The 23,407-nt window shown below is 48.4% G+C and overlaps 1 protein-coding gene across 1 annotated transcript; it reads left to right on the plus strand.

The window, feature by feature from the left end:
* The first annotated feature begins 1,154 nt into the window (after positions 1-1,154).
* LOC144148517 (uncharacterized) lies at positions 1,155-8,867 on the plus strand. The gene is made up of 3 exons (XM_077680041.1): positions 1,155-1,226; positions 3,899-4,027; positions 8,054-8,867. Exons 1-3 carry the CDS (start codon positions 1,155-1,157, stop codon positions 8,678-8,680), a joined length of 828 nt encoding a protein of 275 aa, XP_077536167.1. The 3' UTR covers positions 8,681-8,867.
* The last annotated feature ends 14,540 nt before the right edge of the window (positions 8,868-23,407 follow it).

A 23,407-nucleotide genomic window follows, 5' to 3' on the forward strand; every position in this document is an offset into this window, starting at 1 on the left:
TGTTGCATGTGCCAGCGCCTTACTGCGCAGTTTGAAACGTGCCGTTTTGGCGACCGCTTTTAGCGTGTTTCGTAGGGTGAGGAGGAGGGCGAGACGCGCGTCTTTGGCGTCAAGTCTCTTACTGGTTCACCATCACTCTTGTTGAATGAGTCGCAGCCAAAGAGCGCCCTTCCCCTCCCCAAATGCTGTAACCAAACGATCTGTCTCGTCCTCCTACACGTCTGGGCGTTGCTTAGTCGGCAACACGAGGGCTCTCGCTCCTCCTCTCTACGCGGGCCCAGGTTCGATACCTGGCGTTGCCAGCCGTTTATTTGTGTAGCCAGGGTTTAGCCAGTAGCCTGTAGTAGCCTAGGATGTACGTTTGTGTAGCCAGTAGTAGCCTGGGAGTTTTCTGCTGACGCGGACACGAAAATCTCCTTGGCGAGTTAGACGTATAATGCTTCGCAGTAAAAAAAACAAAAACGACAACAAAAACACTCTTATCAGCCGCTGGGTTGCAGACAGGGTGGAGGCAAGGGTAAAACGTCAAAAGTAGGCCCGCTGACAATGAATGGATTGTTTCTGTTGAAATTGTTCCATCCGACATGCCAGTTTCATTAAAGCAACGGTATCCCTGAAAACAGACTTTTATGCTATTGTTTTTCAATTACCCAGAGTAAGCCAATAAGGCAAGACAAAATTTTATGCTATTTTGGATGAATGCATGCGAATTTGAAACCGAGCAAAGAACTGGTGGCCTAGTTTCACTAAATGGACGCGCACTTCTGACACTCGATGACACAACTGCGGTCGTGATTTAATGGCTTGATCGCGAGTCATCTGGTCAATGTCGTACAGGCTGGCGTAAGTGTGAAGCCGGCTTCTGCTCCGGCTGTACTTTTGCAACCACACTGCTTGCTTTGGAGGCTACACGATATCGTAGTGGCCGACGTCTGCAGAGGCGTTGCTTTGCAAAGGATGGGAAAATGTGGACACTAAGCTTGAAAGCAGCGGCACCAATTCGCAATGATGGCAATTCTGAGTGGAGTTTTCAGACTTAGTCCTTGTTGGGGGCCTTTCTGGAAGAGGCTTGAACCAGCGACAATATTCTGCGCGTTCGAATTGACACCCGCTAAGATCCATCCCGTTTCCCCTCATTGCAGCTTCCCCCTGTCATGGGGCCCACCAGCGTTCCTCGCCCTTACCCCTTCGGCGGAGGATCTCCGACGCCCCCGTTCGCCGATGAGGCAAGTGACATTTACACGCGCCTGTGACTCCACGCCTCCATTTAAACAGTAATTATTTCCGACCCGTTGCACGTTTGTGGCTGTCTGCTTCTAAGTGTAGCTCTGGCGTCCGCTCTGTTACGCGTGCGGTTCCCGGGCTGTATTTTCGTGTTTACCTTTTCACGTTTGTGGGGCAAATGTCAAGATGCGCAAAAAGTTCTGCAGGCGCCAAGATTCTATGGCAGCCCAAGGAAGCCTGGCGCAAATTTGATTGATTTACAGGGGCTTGATTTTGGTGCCATCAAGTCTACTAATGAACCCTTGTGGAGGGAAAACTTTGTGTCATAACTTGTTAGGGTTAGTTTAAATGTCTGCCAGTGCGTGTAAAAGACCGTGCAAATATTAGCGAAATGCGCAGAACGTCCTAAAAGCGGACAGAATATAGCTCGACTAAACAGCGTTGCGTGTTCTATGGTTGCCCGCCTGACCTATTGCGAGTACAGTTGGATGTTCGAACCCGATATAGATCTTGTTGCCTTGTTTCCGCCGAGTTCTAGGAGGTTTATTGTGTCCCTGTAATCAGAACGTTCACCTAGCGCATTAAACAGCTGACGAATTTGTGCAGCAAAGAAAGCAGTAGGACATTAATATTGTTTTAAAAGATGCGCCAACAACAAAAAAAAGAGAGGGATTCTCAAGCCTGAGCGAAAGAACGCTTGCGGAGAGAATGCCGAGCAAGGAATAAAGCGGTCACGTGCTACCAAACGGCCACGCGTATAGGCGCTAACACCATTGGACATGGCCCCTACTTCTCCCGTTCTTTCCGGTTTTTTAAAGACAATAGTATTTTAATGCGAAGCTTTCTATGTCGCACTTGTGTCGATGTCGTAAAAAAAAGGCACTGCAGTAAAGACAAACTTTACACAAGAGGTTTCCACAAAGGGCACATAAATTATAGACCTCATAAACAATGGGATGTCTTTCATGCATAACGGGTTCCATTCCGGTAGGCGGATGTAGTTGAAATTATACGGGTGGGTGACGCTGATGATGATGAATGCATTCTCGAACAGGAGCACAGACGTCACGTTGATTGCGCCCCACGCTTAATCAATGGGAAGCCCACGTCAACGACAACGCTGAGCTAACCGAATCAGCATGTTCGGATGATCTAATCACAAACTAATAGATACAAAATCACAAAATCACGTTCGGTAGCTCAGCGTTGTCGTAGGTTTGAATTTTGGCTGATTGGATTGTGCACTTCGCACTTGTGCCGGAAAAAGTTTCTACCAGAAAGCGGAGTTAGATATTCTTGGGCAACTTAAACCTAAAAATTTCGTTCTGTCTGCTTCTCCCTAGATTCAGCCTTCCGGCCAAATGTAAGAGAATACCTGAAAGACACTTCTAAATGGGCAAAACGTTTCAGAACCAGTCAATCTAGAAACGAACTTCATACTTGTCAACATTGTTCAGGAAAAACAACACAATAGGCATCTATGAAGCAAAACATCCATAATCAAATGGTATTCACACTGCTCGTTTAGCTAGATATACATGGCTTCTTGATTTTCGCGTTAAAAAGTAAGTGGATATTGAAAAAAAAAATGTTTTAACACCAGTATATAACTGCGGTCGAGCGAGCCTGTACCTCCGGGCAGCGTTCCAAGTTGAACCGCAACAAAATGTTCTGTGCAGTGGAACGCGGGAAAATTAAATTCATGTTAGCAAATCGCCTCTGCTTTTCTCGTGGGAGGGTCGAAAGGGACAGGAAGAGAACGAGAAGATGCGGGGATATAAAACAGAGGCATTCACGTGGCAGGGGTCGCAGATTTTTCGTCTTTCGACGACATTTGTAGCGAAGCCCGCAGATACGCGGCCATTTTTTCACCTGTCCGTGTTTCTGACATCAGCTATGAATGTCAAAATTGTCATATTGTGCCATCGAAGCGGGAAAAGTTGGTGTCTAAAGTTGTTTTGTGTTCGAAATTGTTGTTCAGCTTCCATATGCTTTTTTGTATATCTAAGCCGTAATCACAGAATCGCAGAATGCTGGGATTATGTAGGGTAAGGATTCCACGCAGTTATATCACTTGAAAGGGAAAACTATATTTATATTTTTGCGGAGTTTTTCAGTGATTTCTTGGATCTTAACTATGAGTTAATGGCCTGGTTCATTGATTTGCTATTAGCATTCAAAAATCGGAACTTTTTCTTTGAGATGCGTTGTACATCAGCCTTGACGATTCAGTGCATGTTGTTTGGGCTTGCTTGTATTTCTTTTCGTTTTTTGAAGTTGACGTGGCTCTTGTTTCCCGTTCGAAGCTTCCCACATTAGCAATCTCACATGAGCTAATGGCGAACAAATAAAGTTCACTAGAGTATTGGTTTCGGCGAGTTGCTACATAGCTAAGTATCGAAGCGCAGCACAAGACGAGGGTCAGAAACACAGAACACGACGCACAGAGCGCTCTGTGTGTCGTCTTCTGTGTTTCTGTCCCTCGTCTTGTGCTGCGATTCGATACTTCGCTGAAGAAAGTTATGTAGGAAGGGCACTGCGGGCAGATTCATCAGCAGTTGGGCTATTTAGCTGACCTGCAAGTATACGCATGCTATATTGTTAGTTCAACTTGCGGGAGAGACGGACACGCTGCCAAAAACGCTCCAAGGAAGAACTTCTTATGCCTACGCAGTCCTGGCAGCCCGCACCGCGAACGCCGTTCTGCTTGGGCCCGTCCGTACCACAGCCTGGGCCACTGGAGACGGTGCCGTTACAATGGCCGTTCGCTGATCCCGCTGCCATCATTCCCGTGGAGGGTCCGGTGCGTGGTCGTAGTATAGTGTTCTAGAATACGTGCAGTGTGTCGTCTCCGCCGTGGAGCGATGGTGGAGGCCTGGCCGGCGCAGCGACGCCTTTCACCTGGCCCACCCAGGTGGCACTGCAAGTACGAGGAGAGTAGAGAGCAAAGACGGAGGCATGTAGGCTCCGTAGAGGAGGGCTGATCCAACGTTACTGGAATTGTAGTAATGTGCTGAACGGCGATACGTTTGAAATGCGACGCGCGCGAGTAGCCAGTCGTACTGTGGTCGTACCCGTGTTTTGTTGTGGCTGTGTAAAAAGAGAAGCTTCATGGATTGTGGTGTTGGGCGTTGCTTTTGCTGCAAAGCAGTATATGATTTGATTGATTTTGGGGGTTTAACGCGCCGACGCAACGCAGGCGATGAGGCGCGCCGTAGTGGAGGGCTCCGGATTAATTTTGACCACCTGGGGATCTTTATCGTGCGCCGAAATCTCGTACACACGGGCGTTTTTGCTTTTCGCCTCCATCAGAAAAGCGGCCGCCGCGGCCGCAAAGCAGTATATGTCTAACCCCCCAGGTTTCATTCCGGAGTCATCGATTTACTCGGCGCCGCTTCGGGGCTCCCCCTTATCACCGCTGACACCTCTCTCACAACTATTTTCCCCCTCGCCTCCACCGATGCCCCTCTGGCAGGTTGCGCAGTCGGCGGCTAACGGCAGTATGCGGTTATCAGATGATTGCGAAAACGAAAAAGAAGCGCGGATGGGTGTAAAAAATGCACTGATGATCACTACACTCCCTAATATGAAATTTGTGCGCTGCACGAGCTGCAGTATTCTCGGTCACGGCGCATTTCTGCTGCATCTCAGGGTGTTCGCATGATCAGCGAACGTACGGCGGCGTGCGCTACTCTAATGCTACCTCGCAGTGCGCCGCCGCCGGCGGCCAGCATGTTGCAGATTGGGTTTGAACCTCCCGCGCAAATGTCACGTGTTTCGGATTAGCCCTGCACAAGGGAGCAGCGAGCATGTTGTTGCATATCGGGTTTGAACTTCCCGCGCAAACGTCACATGGTTTGGATTGGCGGACTATAGAACAGTGTCTAGGGAAACTGTCAGGGATGGGGAGCTCCTTGGTGGCGACGCATGAGACGTGTGAGGGAACGTTTGAGGGAAAGGCAGGGAGAGAGAGGACGCCGTAGCCGCACGTGTCATACTCCACTTCACCCTTCGCTAGACTCTCTTCTCTATTTCTTTTTTTCGTCGCTGCTGCATTCGCTCGCTCGGTTACGCGGACATAAACAGACCGCGACACCCAGATAACGGCTGCCAAAGGGCTTCCCTCTAAAACGACCGAAACCCACCGTGGCCGTTTCCGCTCAAATTCACATCACGAAGTAGCTGCGAATCCCTCCAGTTAGAAGAGAAACGTCCCCAGTTGGAATGCCGGCTTGAGCTCGTATTTCTTTTTGAGCTTGGAAGGCCTTCCGAGCGACATTTTCGCAGGTGTCTTTCACGCCTAAGTATGCGCCATCACCGGTTGGCGGTTTGTGCGTGCATGATTTGCGGGTAGAAAAAACGGTTCGTGCACGCACAGCTAGGCTTCATGCCGCTACCGATGAAATGCTGGTTGTGCTGGTGGGAGATTTAGGTGTAGAAATTACATGGCTCAATGCGGTTAGTCGGCTGTCCTGCTTAATCGAGGGGTTGTGGTGTGGGTTGATGTGCCACACAGACATCTTACACACACAGTAGCATGCATACGAGGGGGAAGGAAAACGTGCAGCCACGTGTTTGTGCACGAGAATAGAGCTCAAGGGCTCCCAGGTTTTCAATCGTTATGGGACGGATAAATGCCGTTCGTTTGGATGAAGAGCAAGAACTGAACTGTTCGCCCGAAAAAATTACACCATCTTCCCGTAGGGGAACCCTGAGTAGTATGCAAAGCAGCCATGGGGTCGATTCAAGTGCCGATTAGTTTCCAATTCGTCGTTTCCGTTAGGTTGAAATACGTAGCTGCCATTATATTTACAGTTTGGTTTCCATGGTAGCTACCACATTTTTCACTTACCGGAACTACGAAATGGGAAATTGCGTTCAGCCCATGGCTGTTTCGCATACTACTCAGGGTTCCCCTACTGGAAGACGGTGTAATTTTATTAGATGCGACGGGGCTATCCACACCCCCACTGTGCATGCTCGGCTTGCTGAACGCCCGGTGGTGTCTTACCCTTTAATGGCTCCTGGAGCGACAGTGTTACCGGTGTCTTCCTGGGCGGGCCGGGATGAGCCCAGCATGCGTAGTGGGGGTGTGGGGACGGCGCCACAACAAGGGAGGGACATAGCCCCGACCATGAGATGCTGGAGCGACAGTGTTTCCGGTGTCTTTCTGGGCCGGCACGAGACGAGCACGCTTCCCCTTAAAGCGCTCCTGGTGCGGCAGTGTTGGCGGTGTCTTCCTGGGCTGGCGGATGGATGGACGACGGACGACGGAGCCGAAAACAAGAGATGTTCACCGAATGAGTACATTGGTGCTGTGATGTTTGGACATGCACCCATAATTATGTGTAAAATTCACCTTGAACATCCGCATTCCCCGCAGCACTCCATAGTGCTCAAATACCTATGAAGGGTGCTCACCAAGGGAAAACACATTTCAACTCTTATTAACCTATAAGGGCGTAAGAAATCCAGTTTATATCTTAGAAGTTGCGAAGTAAGTTGTGCAGAAGCATTGCAAATAATGATGAAAGCTCGCTGATGCCTTTCTAATAAACCTAATGTCTCACAATTGAAATTAGTTATTTCGCAAAATTCACCCTGAACATCCGCATTCCCCGCAGCACTCCATAGTGCTCAAATACCTATGAAGGGTGCTCACCAAGGGAAAACACATTTCAACTCTTATTAACCTATAAGGGCGTAAGAAATCCAGTTTATATCTTAGAAGTTGCGAAGTAAGTTGTGCAGAAGCATTGCAAATAATGATGAAAGCTCGCTGATGCCTTTCTAATAAACCTAATGTCTCACAATTGAAATTAGTTATTTCGCAAAATTCACCCTGAACATCCGCATTCCCCGCAGCACTCCATAGTGCTCAAATACCTATGAAGGGTGCTCACCAAGGGAAAACACATTTCAACTCTTATTAACCTATAAGGGCGTAAGAAATCCAGTTTATATCTTAGAAGTTGCGAAGTAAGTTGTGCAGAAGCATTGCAAATAATGATGAAAGCTCGCTGATGCCTTTCTAATAAACCTAATGTCTCACAATTGAAATTAGTTATTTAGGACACTGAAAGAGAATTGGTACGTATTGGTACGTATCCAGAAGCTAAAACACGCTATTGCTGCACTGATGAAAGTGAACGTCCCTTTCCCCAGTTTTAACAGACGAATATCGAAATATCTGCGCAAGCGACAAGAATAAGTAGGCTAGAAGGGTATGCCTAGATATGGCATGGTTTGCCGCGCCTCAATGTACAAAGCCCACCACTTTTTTTTTTAAAGAGCCTGCTGTAGCTTAGCCACACCGCGGCTTGATTTTTGGCCTAGAACGTCTAAAAGCCACTCTTAGGTTGAGCAAAAATATAACATCCCGCTGACCTTCTGCGGTTGTTAGCTTGATCAATGTCGGTAGTTGTGTTAACCAAACAACCATTTGGTGGCGTTATAGTTTTCGACGAAATTAACTAAGGGCCGACGAGAAGGGCCGACGACATTATTTAAATTAAGGGCCGACGAGAAGAAATGGGGATGGATTGAAAACGGCAGTGCCGAAATGGTTATACTGCTTCACAACAAAAACAGCCACCGGCAGCCAAACCCACCGCTACGTCACGACTGAGTCAGAGGAAGAACGCCAAGTACGCTTGGCGCTGTGTCCGGATGTGTCTCTCTAAAGGCGTTCAAGCAGTAATAGGTTGCGGGTTCCCGAAGCCGGAGCAGCACATGCTCGCTGTGCCGATTCTTCAGTTCTCGAGGCAGAGGAATGCAATGCTAACGGTCTTTTAATATACATTTCACTATTGCTTTTCTTTGGTTGCAGGTTCCCCCTCGAAGCCAGGCGCCGGCCATGCAGCAGATGTGGCTGCCGATTGGGCAGCCAATACAGGTGCTGCCGCATCACTCGGCGCAACAGGCAATGCCGGAGATGACTACGTGGTCGCCAGAGCCGCAATTCATGCCGATGCCGATGGAGCTTGGGACTCGTCCCTTTGGGGGGCCAGGTCAAGTTCCCGGGCATGGCCCTGTGGTCTCAGCAGGAGGTCTGTGGTTTCCACCCCAGCAACCGACCGCCATTCCGGTGTTTCCAGACGGAAGAAGCTATGGTATAGTTCAGCCTGGACCAATTTCAGCGACAATATTCATTGGAAACGAGTCGCATGAAGGGAGCACTGCCAGTGGTTCTGGGGACACCGTCAACCCTCGTGGCTCTGGCCTTCGTCAGATGGGCAACACCGAGGGGGCCACAGGAGAGTTCGGACAATTCATAGCGGTAACTGCTCGGCTGAACACCGCTGCTGGCTTGTCTCCAGACACGCGCAGCGACCAGCCAGGCTCCGACGACGACTTCCTCAGGTTCGTGCGGGAGCGGCTCAGCGGCATGACAGGTCCGAGGAGGGCGGCCGTTCTGCGAGAGATCAGGGCTCTGGTGGACGACATGGAGAGTTAAGACTGACGGCGGTGACTGAAAAAGTGCAGGGGAAAGTGTGCACGCGTACTCAGTGTCTGCTTACGTCATGCGGTACCTAATGTGCGACATTCCGCTTCCACGAGGGAAAAGCCACGCACTTCCTCTATACCCTAGCGCCATCTACCGGGTCACCTCGAACACTCGCGCTATTCGTTGTAGCAAGTTCTGCTTATTAAACGGGCCCACCTCCCTGACCCATCGCCTTCAAGTAGAGTCGTGGACTCTGGTCGGAGTTAGGGCTCTACTGGTTCAAACATTCTTTTTTGCTTTGCCTAAAAACCTCATTTACATAGAGCTCTTGGTGCTGTTTTCAGAAATAAAACAAGGTTTGGTATCCTTTAGCTCGCTTAAGTTCTGGGAACCATCGTATTTCCACTTTTATTCACAAACTGCATCGCTGCGTAAGTGCCGGACTTGTGTGTACTTGGAAAATGAATATCGAACCTCATGCGTGCGGTGACCGGCACGCTGGAAGGTTCACGGGGATAACGCAGTTTTGATGTATTAGAGAAACTCTATGTGAAAACATTAGCCGTATCCATAAAAGTAGGAATATGTACATAATTCTTACAGCGACAAGGAAAGGAAAAGGAGAGGCGATTCTGCGGCGCCTGCAATTTACGGCATGTCTGCCGCGACCGGTTTGGTCGAGGCGCGAATCGGTCCCGCTGTCGGCGAGTCGTCCCGTGCAGTGAATTTGGGCTGGGCGCTCTGGCACAACAGTGTGTATATAGCGGGAGTGTAGCCATCATTGAGGAGCATGAAGTAACGAAATGGACGTCGGCCACTTGAGAAGCGTGAAGCCTAGTCACAAAAAATGAAATCAATGCCGTCCCAGCCATCAGTGTACCACACGACCCTGTCATTTGATCGTGCGGTAGAATGTATTGGCCTCCGCGCGATGCTGTCACACTGCTAACAACCGATGCAGATGCAACACTCGTGGACTAAATGTAATTATCTTCTCACAATCGTGTTTTCTGGTTGAGGGTACAATCAAGTACTCTGCTATAGTATCAAATGAGCAGTATAGTATATCATTTCTTACTCGTTAAAAGGTAACGAATATTCTTGTAAACAAGTTTTCTTTATTGTGCCTTTTTGCGCCGATACATAGCGGTATAGGACCAAGGTTTATACTTTTATCTTGTAATCACACCTTGGGCTTCCTAAACTCGATTTCGTGCAGCACCGCCTGAATCCTGATGATAGCGGTGCTCTTCTGACTAGAGCTGAGACGCTTGAAGCTGTCCCGCAGGCTTAGCAGGTACAGAGTGTCGCAGTCGTAGGTGTCAACGTGCGGTCGCTGGCACGACGTCGTCTGGCTGACGCTGGCCGCCCGCAGCATCGCAGTTACGGCGGACATACCATCGTCGTCGTAGTCGAGGGCATCGTCGTTGTAGCTCGGAGCTGCGGCATCGGTGTGGTAGTCGTCGTCGTCGTCGTCCTCGTCGTCATCAAAGTCGTAACGGCTGTGACGTCGGCTTCGACTGCTTAGCTCTTCCCTTGCGCTTTCTCCTTTAGTCTTATTTTTATGATGGCGCCTCGTAGCTTTGTGGTGACATCGACGTGAGCCCTTCTCGGCGTTGCTGGTAGGACCGAGTGTTGGCCCATTGGTGGAAGGGGTCGTAGTAGACCCAGCCACGGCTCGGTCTCGCACGCTTTGGGGTTGGCCACCCTTGCTTCCATCCGTCCCCGCCTCAGCGCCTGGTGCTCCACCGGCAGGAGCGGTGCTCGATGATTCCGCCAAAATGCGTTCCCTCGAATTGGAAGGGTGACCGATGGTGGCTGGCCCTCCATGCAACAAGGAAACAAAATAAATGTGCGTCATTTCTTGAGGGGGTCCACGGGTCCGCTTAAAATATTCATGCTAAGTACTGCAATAATTCACGCCCTCCTAGGGCCCTGGAGCGCATAGAAAAACTTCAGCAGGGACACTTAAGACTAGGTACTTAATTTTGGGAATGCGTAAACGTTATAGTCTCGGTGGTGAAATGTTTCCGACTAAGGTTTATGCATGTAGTAAGGTGGTTTCTGCCGGTATTGTTGGCGACGTCGTACGCCAAAAAGCTCAAATGAGCAGAGAGGGCACAACGGTGGCTTGAAAGTGCAGCAGGGCACCGCGCACAGCTTCCGGGCTCGTTGGTGACTGCTACGTCGCTGGGTGAGGCAGTGCGAGAGAGCAAAACTTGGCTGGAAAAGCTGGCGCCAAATACTCGGTAGTGCAGCATGCTCTTCAGCGACGCCGCCACACTCCAATGCGCTTACGTGACAAATAACGTGTTGTTTTCCTGCTCCGTTGTACCTAAGTTTGATCGCCCCGGTTTGGTGCTTACGCAGCGCGCTTAATGACGTACTTATATGGCCAGATTTTGGTCACACCACTGATGACACCGGTGCCCTTGATTTTGATGGGATACACGTGCTTGCAGCACTCCTTTTAACTTACCGTTAGGGGTGTCATCACTGCGGCAGACCGAACACTGCCTCCCGTGCGAGGGAAAACGGCGTGAAACCATCCATCGTACATACGGAAACTTTTTGTCGCATTTCTAACGTTGATGATGGGAATGTAAATTGAATCCAAGAAACGGTTCATTGCATGCGGATGTTCATCTTTCTCGTATGCTTCTGTCGTTGTGTATGAAGAGGTAAGCTGTTACCTTCGCTCGTCATGGAATAACTGCAGTTTTGTAGCAGGTAATGGACATCGGTGCTCTAGGGTTTCCACGCCGGAATTCGCGAACTTTGCGCGTGAACACCGATTTCAGCACGTCCCCTCAAGTCCTCACTACCCTCAGTGTAATATAATGGCAGAAACTTCTGTGAAGATCATTAGGACACCGACTTTGAAGACGCGAGAGACATCTACATCACACTTCTGGCTTACAGGACGACACCGCTTAAAAATGACTGCAAGCCAGCCAAGGTATGGATCAGACACCGCTGCTCATGTCATCCAAACGGATGGTTCCTCAGCTGCCCGACGGCCCGGCCATCAACAAGTTCGAACAAGTAGAAAAAGAAAGCCAGCGTAAAGGTTAAGATGGACGCCATGGTACACGACACCTGCGGTATGTTTTTGACGGACAGGATATCTGGGTCACAGACCTCCAGACAAGGAACAGCAGTGCAAGCTGCAGCCAAGCCCAGATCGTACGTATATCGTCAAAACGAGCGATGGAGCTGTGCGCCGGAATTGAACCCACCTTGTTCCTCGCCCTTAAGCTCATAACACGTAAATCCACAAAGGTCAAGGAGCTTCACTACAAGATGAATCGGGTGGGGATTAAGATTCGAAAAGACGCCAGGATACATCGCACAGCCATACCCACTGTTCACACTAATTTGGCCGAACAAGTGTGCCGCTTGGAGGACCTCCCTCGATCGCTCGATTATTTTGGAGGAACATCTTACATGTCCAACTGCCAATTTCACGGGTCATGCGCAGTACCATCTTGGTAAATGCGTGTGAACTGGCCACAAGGAGATAGCTCGTTCTAGGAATAAATGCCTGTCGCGGAGCTCCCGGGTCTGCCTCCTGCTTACGACACACATCTACGACATTAAGACACAGTGTGAAAGTTTAAACCGGCGCTGCTCGCAGCTTTAAAGCAGTGGAATGCACGTAACTGCGCACCTCTGTTTGCATTGAACTTCCACTTTATCACTGATGTGGTCGAAAGAAATCTGACGCCGTTCAAGGTATTGCCGTTACCATCCGTAGCACGTCACGAGGACATTGGCAGCGTAAGAGGAATAAACCGTGTACCCACCTTTCGGATACCAGGTCCTTCGCCACTCTGCTTGCTGGTCGGCTGGTTGGACATTGTCGCTTAGAAGAGAGCCCGCTCACGCTTCAACCTCACACAACGGACGCCGGTCGTTTTTATGTGCTTGACTCTCGGCGATATCTCTGAGTGGTTCGCACACTCGTCGTAACAGATGGAGCAGACCGCCAGGGGTGGCCAGGGTAGAAATCGTGATTCTGGAGGCGTCACATGCGCGGGGTCCGGAATCATGATGATGGGGATGATGGCGTGAGATGGCGTGAGGAGCACCCGGCTGCAGCCAGCTGGACTTTCGAGAACACTCTTCTACTAGCTCTTCTACTAGCCAGTTCACTTCCGTTCGCGCCTGAAGTGGGGAGCAGAAGCCTAGTTCGCGAAGCCGGTTGCCGATGGTTCTAGCGCGTGCTAATGCTGTCTTCTTTGGCAGAGATGTGAAAGCCTGCGGAAAAAAAAAACGATCCGGGCCTGCCAGTCATGGAGAACATTCAGCGTCAAGTTCGGAAATCCGTGTGAGGTGCAGTAGCAGGGTCTCCGACGAAGAGACAGCGGCCTCCAGCTATGCTATTTCTTTAGTGCGTAAAGTGTGCTCTTAGATCAATTCTTCCAAGTCTTTCGGTAAATAAGAATAGTTGGTGAACCTTTTAGGTCGCTTTAGAGGTGGGGCGCGACATAGCAAGCTGTTTATTCCACGTTTTTCATCGCACCGGACGTACCGTGCTTGGGAATCTCTCGGAACAGAATATCGCGTCGTATAATAACCGGAAGAGGACGAACAAATGGCGAAGGGGAAAATATGGCAGGGATAATGAACAGGTATACAGGCGTACCATTCCAAACATGCCCCCTCCACCCCCCCACCCCACATACTGCACCGCGTTATATCCGTGCATAGAATGAACGCCCTATCTTTCCGCGACACCTGTCATACAAATCGTGTGTACAGTGTATGCGGCGGAGTACCAACCATCTAGATCAACATCAGCTCTAAAGAATGGTGGCGCACTTAATACCGGGATGTCATTTTTACAGCACAACATTCATTCTTTGGTGTTTACTTCATCACAAGGTGGTACTAAGGTGTTCTATAATATTTCGCTCACTCAGCATTTTTTCCTCAGCAATTAATTCGCTCGGGAGACATGACGGCTTGTTCTCTCTCTCTCTCTCTCTCTCTCTCTCTCTCTCTCTCTCTCTCTCTCTCTCTCTCTCTCTCTCTCTCTCTCTCTCTCTATCTATCTATCTATCTATCTATCTATCTCTCTCTATCTATCTATCTATCTATCTATCTCTCTCTCTCTCTCACTCACTCATAAGGCTCTGCAATCAATCAGCCTCAGTGTTGGCGTGCAGCGAAGACAAGCAGCCCTCCGCTGTCTTCTTTTCTCGTAATCTTTTTTTTCTTTCGCGCACAAAGCTGAAATGCCTCCGCAGCGCTTTTTTTCAGGAACCTCTTCAGGAGGTGCGGATCATATATTGAAGCTAATAAACGAGGAGACTGGATTATGCTGCTTTCGTCGCGACACTTATCAATCTCATCCTGGAGCTGGACCAGCAGTGACGCAGAAAAAAAAGTACTGCTAAGTACGCAGGCCAAAGTTAGTATCCTGATAATGAACTGTGCACAGTGACTGCTACTTACAACGGTGCTGAAAGACGCGGGTTCGATTCCCGGCCGCGGCGACGCTTTTCTGATGAAGGCAAAAAAGTGAAAACGCCCATGTGTTCGAGATTTCTGCGCACTTTTAAGATCTTCAGGTGGTCCGAATTAATCCAAAGCCTCCCCCCCCCCTCTCCCACTACGGCGCGCCTCATCGCCTGCGTTGCGCCAGCGAGTTAACCCCCAAAATCGATCCAATCAATGTAATCCTGAGCCCTCCTCTTCGGCGCGCCTCATCGCCTGCGTTGCGCCGCCGATTTAAACCACGAACTCTATCGAATCAAATTAATCCGGAGCCCCCCACTACGGCGAGCCTCATCGCCTGCGTTGCGTCGGCGCGTTAAACCCTACAATCAATCGGATCAGATTAATCCGAAGCCTTCCATTACGGCGCGCCTCATCGCCTGCGTTGCGCCGGCGAGTTAAAATCCAAAATCCATCCAATCACTATAATCCTGAGCCCTCTTTTACGGTGTGACTCATCGCCTGCGTTGCGCCATTGATTTAAACCCCAAAATCTATTGAATCAAATTAATCCGGAGCCCCCCACTACGGCGAGCCTCATCGCCTGCGTTGCGTCGGCGCGTTAAACCCTACAATCAATCGGATCAGATTAATCCGAAGCCTTCCATTACGGCGCGCCTCATCGCCTGTGTAGCGTCGGCGCGTTAAACCTTGTAATAAATTCAATTGACAATGACGCGGCCTAAAACATTTCGTGCGACTAGTTAAGGTTTCTCGTGTTCGCCCCTACCGGACAGGAGATACGAAAGCGACGGGCTCCCGAATGAGGATGTGGCCAGCACCAGGATGTTATGAAGGAATATAAATGAGAAAGTAACTATATCCTTGAAATTTAACGGGTAACTAGTCTGGATGTTAGGCAGCTAAGTGGTGCACGTCAACCCTGAAGTGGTTTGTCGATATTCCGTACTCGCCTCACCCGATGAAACCTAGACTCTAAAAACATGTCTTGGGTACTTCCGGTGCATGCAGATGCATATTTTACAGGAGAAACTGCTTTCGAAGGTGCGGCCCTGAGGGCAATAGCTTGTGGTTATCAATATTATAAGATCACCGTAATCTTTTTCTTTAATTTTTTATTGCGCTAGATGACTGCAGCCAAAAAATACATAAACATTACACGGATCTGTTTAAATCCGGCTAAAAAAATTGCCACGTATCTGCTCCGTTCGTTGCAAATGTCGACGAAAGACGATAGTCAACGGGCGCCCTGCCAAATAAATGCCTCCCTTTTATTTCCCAGTCACCTCTCATGCTGTTCCTCTCCCGTCTCGTCTCCCAAGATAACACACTACAGGGTTGCTCAAGTCAATTTAAATTTAACGCGCTTTACTGCTCCAAGTCGGGTGCCCCGATGTCAGGGCTGCCTCACGGCGAGACGCGCGTGAATCGAGGCACCCTAGTACGACGTCTCGAAGAATTGAATGGCAGACACATACATGTACACAGGCACGAATAGCTGAAGACAAAGCATGTGCGTTTCTCCTATTACAACCGTAAAGCTTGTTGTAATACACACTAGCATATGTTTCGCTAGATCGTTTTTATTACCGGTGGCGAAAAACACCGAACTAAAAATATGACTGGCTTCGCCGCTGTCTAGGACGTTTTCTGATGCGTTATGATGTAATGGAGCATATGACAGTCCGGCTAATGAAAAGGAGTTAAAGTAGGTAGGTGCTTTCGAATAATTGCCCACACTTTCTCCTGGATTCTACAATTCGCCCAGGACGCTGAAGTCGCCCAATAAAATAATCTACTTGCCAGGGTCCAAAGTTTCTGAGAGGGGCTGAATGACGGACACAAATGCAGGGACGTCTAGAGTTGGATGAAGGTAGTACACGCCAGCGAGCAAGTTCTTTCCACGTTTCAACATTGGTTCAGCCCAAACGCGTTCTTTTCCTTAAATTCCCTTATTCGAGGTCAGGGCGGTGACACGCAATCAATACGACATGAGCTGTCTTATGTCGTCAGTTTCAATACACACTAACTTGAAAATCGTCTCACAGAATTCAAATGCGCGGGTAGCTCTAATTTCACATTTGGGTGTAAAATTTGAACGGTGCAGCAGAACGATTCATTGGATTATTGAAGTTCAATGCAGAGGTTCCTTTCCAGTGTCTGACTCCACTTTTCAATGACTGCAGCGTAGTATCGTTAAGGTCTGCCGCAATTGCTGAGCAATATTCAAGGAGGTCTACCAGGATTGTGACATCTGGTGTGAAGGTATCAGATGGATTAAGTCATTGACTGAGCAGTGCGTGGAAACTAACCCCTAGACGTGGGTAAACCTAGTGCACCACAGTACCCTCTGCCTTAAGTTCCGGAAGTGATTGAAAGCACAGCACATGAATTCGTCCTAAGAAACCTGAGCTTAATCAGCAAGTCGGAACTCCGATCGTCCATTTTTGCCGCCGCGTGCACGAAAATCGGGGTTCATCAAATAAATCCGAATTGTCCGAAATTTCACCCGTGAGTGTTTTTGGGATTTTCTTTTTGTACTCCAAAAACCGCGAGCCCTACCGATGAGGCACTTTGCCCCGGTGGTAATATTACCCTGCTGCCTGTTTGCTTTGCTCTGTACGGTATGTCCAAATGTGAGGCTTGGTGAGTTGGATCTTATCAGGGCTTTTCGAACAGTCAAGGAAATTTGCACCACCATTTTCAATTTCATGCATGTGTACTTCCAGGAACATACTCATGCTTCAATAATGAACTTCAGGATCGCGTGAACAAGTAAGCCATGAAAGTAGGCTGTTGCCATAGTGTTCAGTGTTGTGAAAGCAAATTCCTATGCTTTCTATTATGATTACTGGGACATAACGAGGGTCGGTGGAACTGTTTGATGTTTTGGTATATGAAATATGAGTTCGCACCCTAGTCACTGGAACGTACCGGAATCGACTGCGGACCGCGTTATTTAGTGTGCCGTGTTGGCAATCCAAGCATGGCGTTGTTTGCTTGGCATCAGAACAACGCTCGTACGTCTTCGCAGCGCAGAAGAGAAGATCGTTCTTGTTGACAAAGGTGGGTCTCAAATAAAGTGCCACCAACTTAAATAGGCTGGACAGCGAAAATACCGGACACGCGTTATACAACGGCCTGGTAATATGGGCGACCACTATTTCGGGCTTAGGCCGTATTTCGAAGGAAACAAAAAATGGGTTTCAAAAAATTATACGCCATTTTTTCTGTTCACACAATCCCTCTGGAATGATTTAAACAAGAAACAAGGCATTTTCGTCTGGTGTTGCCAAGCATAACCTTCATGATTACCTTGCTGTGCACGTCCTTCATAACCAAGAGACTTTTGTCCTCAGAAGCGAATAGATTTCATGTCGAGAGGCACCAAGTTCACCTTAAGAAATGTGGTCATTTTAGTGGCTTTGAATATTATGACACTAAGCATTTGGCCGAGTGGTGGTTTCCCTGAAGGCGGTTCTGCAATATTCTCTCTGATAGTACTCAAAGCTTTTGGACATGTTTCTTTTTAAGTTGAACATTCTGTTTTATTTCTTCGTGCTTTACTCGCCTTCGAGGGCACGTAAACCTCTCATGCTGGAAGCTATAGGGACGTACAGGAAGCCTGCAGTACAGAATATAATTGTGTTCGCCCCAGAGGACGAGCGTAAGCTGAACGATCATCTGGGAAACCTGTCAGCTCCTGTCAAACTTGTGCCCGCTGTCAACCGAAGCCTGAATTGCGAATACCTCTTGGGTATACACAATCATTCACTCTGTGGTAAAACAAAACAGCGTGACTTTTCCTTAAACGTCGAGGAGAGGCATGTGTTTGTTCCTTGGTTTGAAAACCTTTTCCCGTATGTGAAGAACTCCTTCAGACAGTTGGCCGGGTCTTACGATCGCTTTCATTTTTTCATTTCTGCAGAATCACACCAGGAAACGCTGCTAACTTTTCCAAAGCCTTTGTGCGGAGTGACAACAGTGAGCACTTTGGATTTTAACACGCCAGCCGATAGGTACAAGAGGTGTCACATCCGGAGATTAGTGCAAGCGGATGAGCTCTTCAATGAGCTTGACGGAAAAGATGCCTTTCCCAGAGGTAGCCACATTACGGTTACTGAAGTGGCAGCAGAAGGAGGCTGTAAACACGATAGAAATGACTCAGAGGTACTGACGCTCATTGACGTTTACCATACTCTAAATAACACGCTGAGGTACGTCAATTATGAGCCCGACAAAAGTCTCAGGGTCAAATTGGTAGACTTTGCTCTTTTGCCGACAACCGTGACATCGAAATCTTCGCTGGAGTTTTTCGTCGAAGCTTTTTATTCCCCCACTTCTGTATGTTTGTTAAGCCGTTCTGCGAAGGCCTTCGATATAATCACTGGCGACTCTTGGCATTCGCTGTTGTGGTTAACACTCTGCCTCTTGTTTCTGGGAGGACTGGTTCTTGTTTTTTTGCGGCTTAGCAAGAGGCTGTTAAAATCGGTTCCCTTCGCGCAAACTTCGCAAGCTTTCGTGTTCTTGATCGCTACGCTCCTCGGACGTGTCCCGCCTGCATCCCCAAGAACAAATGCCCTCAATGGCAGCTTGATTGTCGGATCTTGGATGATTGGAGTACTAATACTGGGAAATTATATCCAGACTACAATCACGGCTATAAGCAGCGTCCCAACTGCGTTCACCCGTGTGGCAAATGTTGTTCAGATAAATCGTGATCTGAAGGCGGGGGCTATTGATCTCTGTCAAAATCAGCTCTGGGATGGAGTTTGGGACCTCCACTTCGAAGGAGAAAGGCGGAGTGACTACGGAGAGATTATAAAGAAGGTGGCCCGTACTAGTACTAGCAATGATCTGGAAGGTTCTTGCCTAGAGTTGGCTAGTGGTGGGACGCACGTGGCCCTTTCGGTGTGCACCGAACCGGAAGTATCTAAGGCTTCGAAATGGAACCTATCGAAAGTGGAGGACTTCTGCATGTTGCTTCGGGCCTCGCTGATCAACAAATTTAACCCTCTCAGGTGAGTGTCCTGCTGGTTTTACAATGCATTAAAACGTCGATATGCATGTCATAAACTTTGAATAACTGGTAATTCTTGCATTTCTTTGTTATGAAGTTCGAACATTTAAAAGAAATGTTCTACGGCAATAGCATTCGTATAGTACGCTTTCTAAACTTCGGTATTGTCGCCTTTGAGGGCAAATATTAGGTGCTTATTTACTTCGTTTCTTCGTGTACACGACACCAGCCAGTGCATCGGGCCAACAGGTACGTTATTTTATCGAATTATCTCAATGAAGCTTTTGATGTTGGGGGATTAATAAAGCTTTTGTGAGCGATTTATATTTTTCAACAATTCATACCCTCTTGGGACAACAAAATCCTGGCTTTTGTGGCGATCGGTGCCTGCTTTTCTCGGCAACAAACGATTCAGATCTGGTTCGCGTCATCAGGTCAAGTCAGGCGACATTTATGTCGTCTTTAACCTCGGCACCATGCACACGTACCATTCTGCGAAAAATAAAACTTCAAACTTAAATCTTCAAACTTACGCAGTGGGAGCGAAGGCGTTCGTCACATGCGCATGGTCCATTGCGTTGACACTTTAAAAGGTCCTTCGAATTATCCGAACTTCATTTTATGAACTTTAGGCGTCCAATCATCAAGGCAAAGCGACATCTGCATCTGGCCATGACGGTGTAACATGGAAACACATCCGCCCATTGCCAAAGCCGGCCATTATTGTCTTATTTGACAATGTTAGCCGTTGCTGGGAAACTGGGGTAGTGTCCGAGCATATTACGCCAACACAAATTTTCCAAACTCCCAAGGTTAAAATGTCCGTCACCGACCCGACTGACCTCACCAACCTCCGCCCCCTTTGGTTCATCGCCGTCTCTGGTAAACTTATCAAGCGGCTCTTGAACAACGGCATTATGTTTTACCTCGAATATTTCCAACGATGGTTTCTTGCTGGTCTGACTTGCTTCCTTCATAACTTCGGCCTCTGGCCTTAGGGCCGAGTGGTCAATCACTGCCACTATAATCACTCTCTTCCCGACATGGTCCTATCAGTTGACCTTCGCGGGGTCTCTGATATCATCAACCACTATAATCCTACATACTCGAAGAACCTACTCTAGCGCGCCAGCTAAAACTTGAATACTGAATTTTCTGAACTACCGACTAAACCGCATTCAACGATCCTGCTCATGCTGGAATCGTCGCATCTGCTATGAGGATCGTGGGGTGCCTTGGGGCTCCATACTATCCCCAGTTTTCTTTAACTCCACCATGGTGAAGGTAGCTTGAAACTTCGAACGCGATTATGCTGCGCACTTCACAGAATATGCAGACAATATGACTATATGGATAAAATTAACCGACTTCTCATGACCTGAAAACATGCAAACCGAACTACAAGGCGCAGCAAACTGCTTTGAGTCTTTCTAGGCCTCTTTCGGTCTTGAATGAGCCAACGAAAAGACCAAATGCTTATCAGCATACCACCAAAGAGCACGCCTTCACTATCATCTTTCTCATCTTCGTCTCGCCGGTAACCCTATAATCGCCACTTTTTAACCCTTTCGATTCCTCGACCTCCAGATTGAAAAAGAAAATAGCCTGGCTACACATCTGAGAACTCTATGCAAAATTGTTTTCCGTACCATACATTGGACCTCCAAACAAGCTTGGTGGGGCAGGTCGAAAGACTACTATTGGCCCCATCAATAACTTACTATGGCTTGACGTTGGGCTAGTTGGGTACACATTATTCACACTAAAAACAGCGCAGCATGTGTTGTCCTGCGCTCTTCTCGTGCACTCTCTGCACTCTCTGAGTGCACGAGGATAGCGCAGGACAACACACCACAGAGCAGGACAACACGCACGCTGGGATGTGTTGCCTCGTTCTCTCCTCGTGTACGCGTCTTCAAAGCTGAGTTGCGTTGCACCGTTCTTCGGAGGTGTAGAATTCCTTATAGAATCTGTGTTGTCCTGCTCTATCCTCGTGTGCGTGTCTTCAAGGCCGGGTTGGGTTTCCCCGTTCTTAAACGTATGTACCAACAGCCCCACACCCAACTCTTCTATAACTCCGCTGTTCTCCGTCATTGACCGCTAGCTCACGAAGAAGCGATCCCGCTAGCGGTGCAGCCCGCACGTAACAACAACAACAACAACGACAACAAAGAAACGGCTCAAGCCCATTACTACAACCGGCTTTTTTTGTGCTCTGAGCCCGCTCCCAAGCTCAGTGGAAATTTTTTTGAACTAGAAGCCCAGACACGTTTCATATATGGCAAACCCCATCACGGCCACATCGATGCTCCTACCTGCGCATCCCCAATACTCGCCGATCTTCAGGACATAAACTGGCAGTGTACAAAATTCACCTGGTGCAGATCTTTGAAGCCTTCTTCCAAAGCTTCCTTCTCTTACACCGACCACCATACATCGTACCCCCTTCGCTGTCTCTAATTGCACATTATTCTTTGAAAACTGATACAGCGCGGGCAATAGAGAGCTATGAGTCTGCTCTCTTCAAACCACATGACTTGTGCCGCCTTCATCAATGAAACTCGAATTCCTCCCAGCCCGCAAACACTCCTCCCTCCTCCACTCCTTCCTTCCCCCGCCTAGTGTTTCCTGCCCAAATAGGAGCTTTCTGTGTTTCTCTCTCTCCGCATTCTAAAATGTGGAACCTCAATGAGTTGTTATATTGTCGTCATGCTGCTTTTAATAATCGTTATTTAAAGGAATAAGAAACAATAAACAATTTCACTCGGAGCACTGCTTGCCAATATGTACGCTGTCATTTATGTCTTACGATTGCACATATTTACAATTTTATCGCGTTCAACTGGTGATACTATTTATGATTCATTTCAGAAGGATATACATTTTCTCCACAATCTCGGCGTTCACAGGTACAAGCACCGCCGTGTCCTCCTGGCCATAACCGAGGGAGGGCTGGCAGCTCGGCACAGGATCCGCTCGTCTTTGCCTGGCACGCACAAGGAGTTCAAGGAAAAACCACCACTATGGTTATATTTTGCAGCGTATTTATTATGTTGCGCGGTGTCTACAGCGGCTCTTGTCTTCGAGCTATTGTGGAACAAATATGGAAGCAAGAGCATTCGGCAGACTACCATCATACGTGCGCTGCCCAGCCAATCTAGACGCATGAAAGTAAGGAAGCGTAATGACTACTGTGTAAGCGTATTAAGGCGCGAAGACACGATACACGTGTCCAGGACCTTCAGCACTGAGCTTCACGACCGCGCAGCAGGGCAAGAAAGCCAGGGCAAACATTGAAACAGCTAAGCTAAGGCCTTGCCTCTTTCTGTCCAACCTCGTTACACGATGCATGGTCGTGCAAAAAGTTGGCCCCCTATCCACTTGCTTCACTGCAAATGCCGCCGCAAAGCGAGTCTCCTTCTGTCCTACCCCGTAACTCCGCTTAGCTCTCTCTCTCTCTTGTACCAACCCTCGAGTCGTTTGCCTCTCCTCTTATCCAACATGTAATGAATGCAAGAAAGGTTTGCTGAATTAAAATTCACTTTTCTAGCGTTTGCATTGCTTTCTTTAAACTCTATGGGAAGCGCGGGTTCCGGTGGGACTTTTGTTTTGGCTGTTCTTGGAACAGCTCGAGCTGGCATCTTTTGTTGCTGTGTTCGCTTTTATCTCACTTGTATACTTCACAGTTTTTAACGGGCTGATATTTTTTTCGTTTGGCATTCTGAACCCTAATGCAACTTGTTTTAGAAATCAGATGAACGCTGGTGCTTTCTACTATGTATCTACATTTTGCTCTTGAGCATACCTGACGCTCCCTTCGCGATGAATTATGGAGACAAGTAACAGCTACAGCAGCAGTGTCAGTAGTCTGAAATTGTCTTGCCTATATTATCGTTCATGTTCAAGAACTATTCCACCAGCTTTTGACCCGGTGTATGAATGAAGTGGCAGAGAGACAGACAGAACAAAATCTCCGCGTATAGGTGGATCAAGCGAGAGTTTTCTGTAAATGTAAGGCCGGGGCACGCATATCCTCTTTGATAAACACCCTTACGTTTTCTTCAACATGCGTGCATATTATGTACGAAGCGCGGCAGCTATACGGACAAGCAGAACGCGGAGAGAACGTCCCACCAAAACCCCATTTACGACAGCCGGGACATGGGCCGCTTCAAGTAAAGTTTGATCTCTCTCTCTCTCTCTCTCTCTCTCTCTCTCTCTCTCTCTCTCTCTCTCTCTCTCTCTCTCTCTCT

This window comes from Haemaphysalis longicornis, unplaced genomic scaffold (genome assembly GCF_048455015.1).
Source record: "Haemaphysalis longicornis isolate Haplotype H1 unplaced genomic scaffold, Haemaphysalis longicornis Haplotype H1 scaffold_8, whole genome shotgun sequence".
NCBI classification, from domain to species: domain Eukaryota; kingdom Metazoa; phylum Arthropoda; class Arachnida; order Ixodida; family Ixodidae; genus Haemaphysalis; species Haemaphysalis longicornis.

Bases quoted from the DNA above. Each gene is read 5' to 3' on its own strand.
- LOC144148517 (XM_077680041.1), top strand. From the start codon at position 1,155: ATGGGGCCCACCAGCGTTCCTCGCCCTTACCCCTTCGGCGGAGGATCT. The intron at 1,227-3,898 runs GCAAGTGACATT...ATGCCTACGCAG, and splicing joins CGCCCCCGTTCGCCGATGAG to TCCTGGCAGCCCGCACCGCG. The intron at 4,028-8,053 runs GTGCGTGGTCGT...CTTTGGTTGCAG, and splicing joins TCATTCCCGTGGAGGGTCCG to GTTCCCCCTCGAAGCCAGGC.